At 49.3% G+C, this 13,163-nt stretch overlaps 1 protein-coding gene across 1 annotated transcript in view; it reads right to left on the reverse strand.

Moving 5' to 3' along the window:
- Positions 1-496: 496 nt before the first annotated feature.
- Positions 497-13,163, reverse strand: part of LOC118781178 (wiskott-Aldrich syndrome protein-like) — a 41,867-nt gene continuing 29,200 nt past the window's right edge. Inside the window, exons 9-11 of the mRNA XM_036534096.1 lie at positions 2,992-3,194; positions 899-1,010; positions 497-667 (exon numbers count right to left, since the gene is read on the reverse strand). Coding sequence (XP_036389989.1) covers positions 615-667; positions 899-1,010; positions 2,992-3,194 — 368 coding nt within the window. The 3' untranslated portion in view covers positions 497-614. The remainder of the gene's footprint in view (positions 668-898; positions 1,011-2,991; positions 3,195-13,163) is intronic.

Here is a 13,163-nt window from a genome sequence, read left to right on the forward strand (position 1 = left end):
GTCCTGGGATTCTTTCTGTGTCAGATGGGCTTTTCAATCACATGTTAAGAATAGCTGTTTTAGTTTCTCACTGAACAACCTACAGTAGGTCTTTCCCAAAATGCAAAATTTGATGTTAAGAAAGTGAGTGCAATGTTCTGTTTGATCCTGGAAGTCCATACTCATACCCACACTAAGTCTGACTTTTGAATCTTTACAATCAATATCCAGTCGGATATGAACAGTGATCAATATGAAAATTAGGCATAAACACATTACCCACAATCATTACCATTTTGTCATCTACCACTCTACATTTTTTGATTAGATCATGCCAAACATTAAATTCTCTCATAACTAAGTCAGTGATTTATAAAAATTTACAGTACAGTAAATTTACTTTATGGCCTCTAACAGAGACTGCAGTAGAAAAATAACAAACAGGTGAAAATGTAAAATTATATGGCATTATACTACAGAGCAATATGAGGCCCTACACAGATTTCAACAGCAGTGATAGCAGCTCAGAGGAACCATGCACAGTGCTGATTTGCAAAAGACACCAAAACACTGACTAACATAAGAATCTAACTTTACAGATGAGCAGAAAGAGGAGCTTTAAATAAAAAGATTTATTAGTCATCCCACTCATCATCCTCATCATCCCCTTTGTCACCGTCTTCCTCATCTGAAAAGGATTGGAAGCAAGAGAAGAGAGCTGAGACTGTGATCAGTAGCAGGATCATGTGATCACATATTTCTCTTGCTCCAGTGTTTCCTGCTGTCTGATAACAATCTAGTAACATTTTCATATTTCAAGTAAAGACACATGTCAACATGGTTTTGACTTGGATAGTTATTTTTTTCTTTCTACTGTAGTCTCATAGAGACTGTTACAATGGAGAATGAGGGTTTTTACCTGAGGAGTGGATGACCTTGCTCCTTTTCTGCATGACCATCATGAGCGCTCCCACAATACCCTCACTGCACTCTACCTGGACTGGGGCTTGGGAGTCTGGACTTTCTGTCACCTGAGAGAAACAGCCACATGATGACTCAACAACAGTCAGCGACTGAGGTACAGATACAGCAGCACACAGCTACAGGAAAGCATAATGACATAGATACTCAGACACAGTTACTAAGATGTGTATTCACACAGTTACAGAGACATTGAAAGATACAGTCATGCACGTTTGTACAGTTACTGACAAATACAGTCACATAAGCCATTTTCACATATGAACACCGGACATGGTCAGGAGAATTAGGTCCGGAACTTGGCCGGAATTGCCCTTTCACACATGTAGCACACAGCAGCAGATTGTCCGTGACAGACACGTTCTCACCTACAGGAAATACTCCGGTTTGGTTTAGGTGAGGGGCGGCGCCTGGGTAGAGCGTGCAGGAGGCAGGGCATGACGCAAAAAGTACACTGCAGAAATCGAAGTGGCTGTATTCGAAACCGCCTACTGCATACAGTGTACTGCGTACTACACAATTATATACTGTATACTGCATGCTATATATATGCTATTTTTCAGTGTAGTACCCAGTATGCGACCATTAATAATTACATTTGTTGTATGTTACATTGTCACTTGAAATCATTACGAGTTTAGAAATGTCCAGATTTATCGTGGTATTTTCCAGTTAGATGCCACTTGCATTTTCACGAGTGAAAAGTGTTGACGAGTTCACGAAAAGCATTCGCGAGTTGAAGTGTTTTCTTTTCAATATCGTACCTTTCGGTGGTACGGGCACATAATGTGGCACGGAGGAGAAGGCGGCGAACATAGCTATTGTACTTTGGGGTAGCCTATAAAAAAATCACACATAGCCATCCAAATGGTGCTACCAGTACACTGCTGTATTCACACATGGGCTCACTCCGACATGAGGCAGACTTTTTACTAGGGAGCTGGCAGAACGAAGTCCGTCACATGTCCGGTCCGACTGATTCGGACATTTGCGTTCTCAAATACAGCTCCTCCGGCTAAGGGCCGGATACGTTCTGGCGTCCAGTGCATGTGTGAAAGGGGCTATAGACAAACAGTCACAGAGTTATTGAGAGATTGTTGTCATGCAGTTACTTTCATACACAGCCACAAAGGTTCACAAGAAACACAGTTGCACAATTGCTGTGAAAGAAATGCACAATTACTGATAAACATAGTTGCAAAGATGCTGTGAAAAATCAGTTACTGAGATTGATTTCCACTCATAGTTTGTAAGGTGATCTGAAGAGTAATTACTATCACTTGTAGGCCCTGACATACCACATGATTTTATATGTTAAGTCAAGGCATGATTGCAAATATCTCCAAGAGTTGTGAAGAACATTACATTACATTATGTGCATTTAGCAGACGCTCTTATCCAGAGCGACTTCCATCACAACAAAACATAAGTATATCCATTCAATTTAAACAAGCAACAGTGTCAGATCAGGCTAAAAACACTCCCAGACCAGTGAGTGTGAGCGTAACACTATTCACGCCCTACCACAAGTTAACTTGTGCACAAAAGTCAAGTATACTATGATACAACAGGTCCTAGAACACAAATTCATAATACATCATAATACTACACATAAAATTAACATTGAATGCAAGAAGTAGCAGATATTAGGGGGTGGGGATAGAAGTGGAACCGAGATGCAACCTGAAGAGGTGGGTCTTAAGTATGCACCTGAAGATGGCCAGTTATTCTGCTGTCCTAACCACCATGGAGAGTTCATTCCACCACTGAGGGATCAGTACAGACAGGGATTGTGACTGAGAAGAGCGACCCTGTCAGGTCAGGACATTCAGTTGCCCTGTGGATTCAGAGCACAGTGATCTTGAGGGGATATAGGGTTTGAAGATGGGTTGTAGGTATGAGTAGTGAAAGACAATTAGAAGGGCAACTCAAGAGCTAAATCAAATGTAAAATTATAGTGTATGCACTAGCCTGTACTAAAACAGGATCATGGTCAGTTGTATCTTATCAAATAAATTTTTTTCTGCTCACATTTTTCAGCTTCTTCCCCAGACGGATCTGGTCTAGTAAGGCCCCTTGACCTGCAGGGTAGTCAGCATTACTGGGGATTGGAGCAGGGGGGGGCGGAGGGGGAGGAGGGGCAGCCATGGAGAGATGCTGATGCAGGTGTTGAGGTGGCAGGGTCCCATGATTGGGGGCAGGTTGATCTGAATGGAGTGGGAGCAATGTGGAATCTATGAGATAAGAAGACAGAAGCAGAGGGAGATATATTTCATTAGATTAAACAAAATTATAAACCATTGCAGACATTGAAATCCAACACTAAAGATACAAAACAAAAGGTTTGTGCTCTCACACTCTGAAAAAACATTATACCCCCACAGGATCTGATTCATTTCAAAACACAAAGCTGAGGTAGATCCTGACCAAATAACATCTGACACACAGATGTCACAGTCTGACATCTGAAAAAGGACCAAAACAGGTAAATCTGGCTAGCCAGTGTAGATAGGTTCTGCGATCACTGTGAAACATGAGAGGCTGAAAACAGAAGCCCCTTTTTCACTCATTCTACCATAATACAACGTAGGGTTTTACACATCGCTCTAAGTGAGATTCCACTTAGCCTCTGTGATTGACACTGATCATAAACAAGAGAGACTTTAAGGTTTCTAAAAATTGAGTCACCCAGAAAGTGAGTGACATCTCCTGTGCCTCCAGTCACAGCTGCTTTGTTCCTGATGCTCCCTCCACTGCTCCTACAGCCTCCACCAATGCCAGTTCCACTTTCTGCCAGGGGATGATGTACTCTGTGTAGTCACTGACAAATGCTAGGATGCTACCCCTTTTCGTTTGCATGTCTATTCTGGCCATCGCCAGCCTGCTGCTATTGTCCAGCCAGGTTCCCATGAGTCTCCAGCTTCTTCCTGGACTGTTGCCCTGCTGTCTGCCCCTTGAGCAGCAGTTATTCTATTTTCCTGAACTGACCACCAGGTAGTAGCTCCACATGGGGTCCTACAACCTGTCTTGACCAGGCAGTTTTCCATTTTCCTTCTTCCATCAGCATGCCACACACTGCTGGGGTGTCTGTCCCATGCCACTGCCTCCTGCTTCTGTTCCCTCGGCCTCCCTGTCAGAGGAACTTGGAGCAGCATTGGCAGTTTCTTCTGTGATCACTGCTTTGGCAATGTCATCAGCCCCTGGTTTGCCTAATCCTTCTCTCAACTCCTGTGTATTTCTTGTGTCTCTTCCCACTCTATTCGCAAGTTCCTCTGTGCTACCCCTACTGTAAGGAAAGTGCAAAACCTGCTTCAGTGTTCTTGGATGATTACCTAATACAATTAAAACTAACTCAATTATTAAGGGGGGGTGAGAGACAAAGGGAATTGATTGGCATGCCTCAATGTTAACAATGACCATTTAGTTCCACACCACACCCTTTGTTCCTGTATGAAGTGCGAGACCTCTGTCCCTTCCTGTGAGCAGGATGAAGGAGGAGACTCTGTGGAGCCTCGAAAACCTTACAAATGTATATGTCCATTTGTTTCTCTGCCATCCAGTCAGGGACAGGAACCTGCATTTTATTTCAACATTTTATTTCAGGTTTTGGGTATAAAAGCTTGTACCCAAACAACATCACTTTGTAATTGATCTGCTTTGCTTTTACCCGGTATGTTTCATACTGCAATTAAACACTAGTTTTTGCTTTGTTAATGAATTGCTATTAACCTAAACTTTGGAACTAGTCTTACTTCACAAGAAGGAAAAATCCCTACACTACTCCATCCACCTAAGCCACCGCAAAAGCTTTACCCATGCCCCAGCCTGCTTTCCTGTATATGAATTGTTTTTGGTAAAAGCTGTTACTCACCTCCAACCAGACCAGGGTCAAACACAAATGGCATTTAAGTATTTGTATTTAAAAATGCTGTTTTTCACAAATGCGCTTTATTTGAAACATTTGAAATGTTTTTTTTGAGAAACTACATACTTTTATTTGAAGTTTAATATAAAACAGAGATGATGAAGAAAAATTTACATCCTACTCTACCATCCATCCTCCTCATCCTACCTATTGATGTTTAATTTCCCAAGCATGAGAGGTGCTTTGCTTACCTTCTTCAGTATACCATCAAAGACCATCTGCTGATTACCTTAACAAAACCATTTTAAAACCTTTGAACTGTCACAATTCTTCTGTTGCCCATAATCTCTTGGATAGGGTAAATCATTGCAATGTGCTACTGTCACAAGATGTAATTCCCAGCTCAATTCACTTCATTTCTTGAGTTTGATGTAATAAAGATAAGTCTTTAGTTACCAAGCTATTCATTTAAAAGAGTAATGAAGCTGTTGATGCCTCAATCATTTCTTCTCCAGGTACAAAGGTAAATTCATCAACAGCCTGAAGGCATGGATTGAAAAGTGTTGTTCCGTCCTCTCTACAACCCTTTATGTAAATTGACGGGCAATGTAATTCCCTCTACAATCATCACGCAGACGACACTGGACTGGCTAAGTCTTCCTTTAATGACGATCGCAGATAGGGTGAAACTAAACACAGAAACACAGTCGTAATGATTATAAACACACTTCAATAAACAACATTAGCAACCATTGCATCTGTGCCTGACCTTCAGTAATACAAACGAACTGTAACTTAACTCAATTATTACATTATACATCAAATAACCCTAAAATATACTTTACGTAAAAGATAAAATGTAAAATATGTAAAAGATGTAAAACATACCAACAATGCTCGTATTATACTTGAATGTAAGCGAATTAACTAATGTTTCGAATGAAGTAGATGGAGGTGACTGTTATTGAGTTTTTCTTGAATTGTTACCAATGGCAAAAATTGTAACCCATTGCCACAGAAACAATTGTAGCCCATTGCCGCGGGGAAAAGAACTCTAACATGGGTAACTAAATACAGAGAACAACAGAAGTGTCTTACCATGTATGAAGAAAACAAATGAAAAAATGGCTCAGTGCACTGGACCTCCTGATTGATTTTATGGAGCAGCCAAGTTCCCACAATTAGGAGGAAGGATGCTGGAGGGGTTGCTGTCCATGGGGAGACAGAGGAATATCTCATCCTGACAAATGGTCTCATTCATGGTCTAAGGCTGTTAAGTTTTTTGCTCCTAATTACAGTCAAGTAATTTAGGACATTTTGAGATCTGGATCTCCATGCCTCAGAGAATGATATTGTGGACATTTTGCTAAAGAAGGGAGTGGTATAAGAGCAGATCAAAAATATCTGATTACCTGTCCAAAGCTTTGTCCTATATTTTCCTGAAGTTATCATTGGAATTCCTTGATGGTCTTATTTCTGTTGAGATTTCTGCTTCAATTGTATTGAATTTATCCTCTTACCTCATCTCTCAGTCCCGTTCTAAAAGTCAATTGCTCAACCTTTTGGATGACCTTAATTTTACCATTACATTACATTACATGCATTTAGCAGATGCTCTCACCCAGAGCGACTTCCATCGCAATAGAACATAAGTGTATCCATTCAATTTAAACAAGCAACAGTGTCAGACCAGGCTAAAAACACTCTCAGACTAGTGAGTGTGAGCATAACACTATTTGAGCCCTACCACAAGTTAACTTGTGCAATCTGTCAGAAGCCAAGTATACTACAATACAACAGTCCCTAAAACACAAAATAAAAATACATCACAACACTACATGTAAAATTAGCATAAAATACTAGCATTACATACTAGTATACTAGAAGTAGCAGGTATTAGGTGGTGGGGATAGAAGTGGAACTGAGATGCAGTCTGAAGAGGTGGGTGTCAGGGCTCCTCCCTCCTAGCTGTGGTGTTTTTGTTTTTCCCTGTCCATGTGCTTTTGTTTTTCCTTGTGTTCCAGCCCCGCCCCGCTCCCCGCCTGGTCCCCGCCCACCTGATTGCCCCATTACCTTCACCTGCCTGCCTGCTCACCTGCATCTCATCTCCTCATCAGCCCAGCCCTATTTCTACCCTGCTTGTTCCTGTCTTGTTTGCCAGTTCGTCTCAGTGTTTTCGTACCTGTTTCGTTCCCGCAGTTTTTTGGATTTCTGTATTCTCCGTGCCTGACTCTGCCTGCCCTTCGTCTTCGGATCCTGCCTGCTTCTGTTACTGACCCTGTTTTTGTCCACGGACTGCCTTCTGGTTTTCGACCCTGCCTGCTTTTGGTTTTGCTACTTTCCTGCCGTCATTATAAACCCGCCTGCAACCTGAAGCTCTCTTGGTCTGCGACTGAGTCCCTGCCTGAGTCCTTACAGTACGAACTGGCCGGCTGGACTCAGCAGACCTGCCCCAGCTGAGGACTGCGCTGGAGCTGCAAGGCGCATTACTGGGGGACCATCAAAGCCAGCTGGAAGCCATAGGCCGGTCCTTGGAGAGTTTCGCCACCAACCTTGCCGGCGTCGCGTCCCAGCTGCTGCAACTGCAGCAGCTGAGCCAGGAGAACTGCCCCGCACCGCCTGTGGCAGCTCCCCCGTCTGCCCCGCCAGCTCTCCCGTGCCAGGAGCCCCGATTGCCACCTCCCGAATGTTACGCGGGGAATCCCGGAACCTGTCGGTCGTTCCTCTCCCAGTGCTCCCTGGTTTTCGAACTCCAACCCTCCACGTTTCCCACGGACCGGGCGAGGATCGCCTACGTGATTACCCTGTTGACGGGACGCGCCAGGGAGTGGGGCACTGCGGTCTGGGATGCTGACGCCCCTTTCTGCCACTCCTTCGCCACCTTCGCCGAGGAGATGAGGAAGGTCTTCGACCGCTCCAAACACGGTCGTGAAGCCGCGAGGGAGAGGCTCCTGATCCGCCAGGGGCGCCAGTCGGTGTCTGACTACGCGATCGATTTCCGCACCCTCGCTGCCTCCACTGGGTGGAACACGGAGGCACAGTATGACACCTTTCTCCACGGCCTTTCGGAGACCATCAAGGACGAGCTGACCACTCGGGAGTTGCCGGTCAGCTTTGACGCCTTGGTGGATCTGGCTATCCGCGTTGACCAGCGCCTGTCACAGCGGCAGCGGGAGAGAGGAGCCAGTGAACCGCGGAGCCCCTCCCGTGAGCCCCTACCCACTCCAGCAACGCACAGCCCTGCTACACCGCCGCCTGTTTTCCCGGAGCTGATGCAAGTCGACCGCACTCGCCTGACTCGCCTGTCCCCGGCTGAGCGTCAGAGGAGGATCAGCGCCGGAGCGTGCCTGTACTGTGGTCAACCTGGGCATTTCGTGGCAACCTGCCCAGCAAAAAGCCAGCGGTCACCTGTAGCAAGGGGACTACAGGTGAGCATCACCCCCTTAAGCCAGTCCTCTGAAGTCCGCCCTCTGTTTTCTGCCACGTTGCTCGTCGAGGATCAGCCTCACCCGGTCTCCGTCCTGATTGACTCGGGGGCCGATGGGAGCTTCATCGATGCCAACCTGGCGGCCCAGCTGCAACTGCCCCGGGTCCCGCTGCACTCGCCTCTGGAGGCCCATGCCATCACCGGGGCCCCGCTGGTCCGCATCACCCACGCCACTCCCCCCGTGGGCTTCCTCATCTCCGGCAACCATCGCGAGGAGATAGTACTGCACGTCATTGATACCCCGCAAGCTTCCATAGTCCTGGGTCATCCCTGGCTGGCGCGACATAACCCCCACATCGACTGGCAGGGCAACAAGATCCTGGGCTGGAGTCCGTTCTGCCACTCCCACTGTCTGCATGAGGCCCTAGCTCCTGTGTCACCTGTCGCTTGCGCACCAGAGGAGTTTCCGGACCTCTCGGCAGTGCCGCCGGAGTATCTGGACCTGAAGCCTGTGTTCAGTAAGTCCCGTGCAGCCTCGCTTCCCCCTCATCGTCCTTATGATTGTGCGATCGACCTCCTGCCCGGCTCCTCACCACCTGATTACCGGGGTCTCAATGCCATTACTGTGAAAAACCGCTACCCCCTTCCGCTCCTGTCCTCTGCTTTTGAGTCGCTGCAGGGGGCCACCATCTTCACCAAACTCGACCTCCGCAACGCCTACCACCTAGTCCGTATCCGGGAGGGAGATGAGTGGAAGACAGCCTTCAACACCTCCACCGGTCACTATGAATATTTGGTTATGCCATTCGGGTTAACTAATGCCCCTGCTGTGTTTCAGTCACTGGTGAACGATGTCCTACGGGATATGCTGAACCAGTTTGTTTTCGTCTACCTCGACGACATCCTCATTTTTTCTCGCTCCCTGTCCGAACACGTCTGGCATGTCCGTTGCGTTCTCCAGCGCCTGCTGGAGAATCACCTCTACGTCAAGGCTGAGAAGAGCGAGTTCCACCGAGACACCATCTCCTTCCTGGGTTTTGTTATCACAGCGGGTAGCATACAAATGGACCGGCGGAAGGTCCGTGCAGTGGAGGAGTGGCCCCGCCCCACCTCCCGTCGGGAGCTGCAGCGCTTCCTTGGGTTTGCCAATTTTTACCGCCGCTTCATCCGGGACTACGGCACTGTAGCAGCTCCCCTCACGGCCCTGACATCTACCAACAGGGCATTCTCCTGGACCCCGGCAGCCGAGGCAGCATTTCGCAACCTGAAAGGCCGCTTCACTTCTGCGCCCATCCTGACACAGCCTGATCCTGCCCGTCAGTTCATTGTGGAAGTGGACGCTTCGGACATAGGAGTGGGGGCCGTCCTGTCTCAGCGTTTGGCTGCTGACAACAAACTCCATCCCTGTGCGTTCTTCTCCCACCGCCTCACGCCCACCGAGCGCAATTACGACATCAGCGACCGGGAGCTGCTGGCGGTGAAGCTCGCACTGGAGGAGTGGAGGCATTGGCTGGAGGGGGCAAAGACGCCGTTCCTGGTGTGGACCGACCATAAAAATCTGGAATATATCAGGTCGGCTAAACGTCTGAACCCCCGACAGGCCCGCTGGTCCCTGTTCTTTTCCCGGTTCGACTTCGCCCTGTCCTACCGACCGGGTACCAAGAACGGGAAACCTGACGCTCTCTCTCGCCAGTTCGCGTCAGCAGGCGAGACCCCAGAACCCAGCACCATCCTGCCTACCCGGTGCGTGGTTGCGGCAGCGCAGTGGGACATCGAGACCACCGTCCGCGCTGCCCTCCGGACCGAGCCGGGTCCTAGCTCCTGCCCCCATAACCGCCTCTTTGTCCCTCAGTCTGTCCGATCCCAGGTCCTGCAATGGGGGCACTCGTCTAGACTTGCCTGCCACCCTGGCGCCCGACGTACTGCGGCGTTCATCGGTCAGCGGTTCTGGTGGCCCACCATGAGGGAGGACATTCCCCGCTTCGTTTCCGCCTGCTCGGTCTGCGCCCGGAATAAGACGTCCAACCAGCCACCTGCCGGTCTGCTGCAACCCCTGCCAGTTCCCCGACGACCCTGGTCCCACATCGCATTGGACTTCGTCACTGGCTTGCCCTCGTCAGATGGTAACACCACCATTCTCACCGTCGTCGACCGTTTTTCCAAGTCTGTCCACTTCATTCCGTTGCCCAAACTTCCCTCCGCCAAAGAAACAGCGCAGCTGCTTATTCTTCACGTTTTCCGGCTGCACGGCCTGCCCTCTGACGTGGTGTCTGACCGGGGTCCCCAGTTCACCTCCCACTTCTGGAGGGCATTTTGCAGATTGCTGGGCGCATCAGTCAGCTTGTCGTCAGGGTTCCACCCCCAGTCCAACGGCCAGACCGAGCGGGCGAACCAACAACTGGAGACGGTGCTGCGATGTCTGATGTCCCAGGAGCCGTCGGCGTGGAGCCAGCACCTGCCCTGGGTGGAGTACGCCGTAAATTCCCTGCCATCTTCGTCGTCGGGGCTGTCCCCTTTCCATTGTTGCCTGGGCTACCAGCCCCCCCTGTTTCCTGCCCAGGAGGAGGAAGTTGGCGTCCCCTCGGCAGCTGCATTCATCCGGCGATGTCGCCGCACCTGGAGGCGTGCACGGCTCGCCCTGCTGCGAGCCTCAGCCCAGGCTAAGCGTTTCGCCGACCGCCACCGCTCCAAAGCCCCTCGTTATCGTCAGGGTCAGCGAGTGTGGCTCTCCACCAGAGACCTTCCCCTCAGAACAGACTCCCGCAAGCTCGCCCCCCGCTTCATCGGGCCGTTCCCCATTGCTAAGGTGATCAGTCCCGCAGCGGTCCGGTTGAAGCTGCTCTCGCTCCGCCGCATACATCCCACCTTCCACGTCTCGAGGATCAAGCCCGTCTTCCGCAGCCCGCTCTGTCCTGCACCCCGGGCGCTCCCGCCACCCCGCCTGATCGACGGATCGGAGGCGTACACCGTGCGCCGCCTGCTTAAAGTTCGGCGACGGGGGCGCGGACTCCAGTACCTGGTTGATTGGGAGGGCTACGGTCCTGAAGAGAGGTGCTGGGTCCCTGCCAGGGACATCTTGGACCCCGACCTCATCCGGGACTTCCACCGCCGGCACCCTGGCGAACCCGCTGTGACGCCTGGGGGCATCCGTGGGGGGGGGGGGTACTGTCAGGGCTCCTCCCTCCTAGCTGTGGTGTTTTTGTTTTTCCCTGTCCATGTGCTTTTGTTTTTCCTTGTGTTCCAGCCCCGCCCCGCTCCCCGCCTGGTCCCCGCCCACCTGATTGCCCCATTACCTTCACCTGCCTGCCTGCTCACCTGCATCTCATCTCCTCATCAGCCCAGCCCTATTTCTACCCTGCTTGTTCCTGTCTTGTTTGCCAGTTCGTCTCAGTGTTTTCGTACCTGTTTCGTTCCCGCAGTTTTTTGGATTTCTGTATTCTCCGTGCCTGACTCTGCCTGCCCTTCGTCTTCGGATCCTGCCTGCTTCTGTTACTGACCCTGTTTTTGTCCACGGACTGCCTTCTGGTTTTCGACCCTGCCTGCTTTTGGTTTTGCTACTTTCCTGCCGTCATTATAAACCCGCCTGCAACCTGAAGCTCTCTTGGTCTGCGACTGAGTCCCTGCCTGAGTCCTTACAGTGGGTCTTCAGTCTGCATTGGACAAAGGCTAGTGATTCCACTGTCCTAAACACCATGGGGATTTCATTCCACCACTGAGGGATCAGTACAGACGGGGATTGTGTCTAAGAAGAGCAACTTCATTGGGTCGGGACAGTCAGTTGCCCTGTAGATGCAGAGCGCAGCGACCTTGAGTGAACATCATGTTTGAATAGGGGTCGTAGGTATGAGGGGGCTGTCCCATTCACTGTCCTGTATGCCAGCACCAAGGTTTTGAACTTGATACAAGCAATAAAAGGAAGCCAATGAAGTGAAGTGAGGAGGTAACTTGACTACATTTAGGGAGACTGTAGCCAAGTCGTGCAGCTGCATTTTGGATTAGTTGTAGAGGTTTGATTGCCGATGCAGGAGGGCAAGCACAGAGGGAGTTGCAGTAGTCCAGGCATAAGAGGACCATGGCCTGACCTAGGAGCTGTGTTGAATATGTAGTGAGATAGGGGCAGATCCTTCGGATGTTGTATGAGAAGAATCTGCAAACCCTCTCAAGCATTACACCAAGGCTTTTGACAGTGCTATTGATTGTAAGGCATGTAGTGTCTAGGCTGAGGGAGAGCTCTTGAAACAGGGAGGATTTGGATGAGAAGAAAAGTATTTCAGTTTTAGCCAGGCTCAGCCTTAGGCGGTGGTATACCATGCACTGTGAAATGTCTTTCAGGCAAGCTGAGATGCATGCAGAAATGGCGGCAGTGTAGCACAGTGTAGCACAGTGGTTAAGGAGCAGGACTCGTAACCGAAAGGTTGCTGGTTCGATCCCCGCTGGGACACTGCTGCTGTACCCTTGGGAAAGGTACTTAACCCACAGTTGCCTCAGTAAATATCCGGCTGTATAAATGGATAACATTGTAAAGAACTATAACCTATGTAAGTCGCTTTGGATAAAAGCGTCTGCCAAATGAATAAATGTAAATGTAAACCTGTGTGTCAGACAGCGGAAATGGTAGGAAGAGTTGTTGTGTCATCAGTATAGACATGGTCTGAAAAATTGTGGGAGGAGATGAGAGAGCCAAGAAATTGCATGTAAAGGGAGAAGAGGAGGGGGCCGAGTACAGAGCCTTGAGGGACACCCATAGACAGGCTCTGGGTCAGGGTCTGGACAACCCACTGTTCCAGGCCACACTGAAAGAGCTTCCAGAGAGGTAGAATTTAACCCAAAGGGGAGTCAGTGATCCCTAAAGTAGCCAGAGTGGAACGAAGTAGATTGTGGTCCACTGTGTCAAAGGCTGCAAAAAGGTCT

This window comes from Megalops cyprinoides, chromosome 7, assembly GCF_013368585.1.
Source record: "Megalops cyprinoides isolate fMegCyp1 chromosome 7, fMegCyp1.pri, whole genome shotgun sequence".
In the NCBI taxonomy this organism is placed as follows: domain Eukaryota; kingdom Metazoa; phylum Chordata; class Actinopteri; order Elopiformes; family Megalopidae; genus Megalops; species Megalops cyprinoides.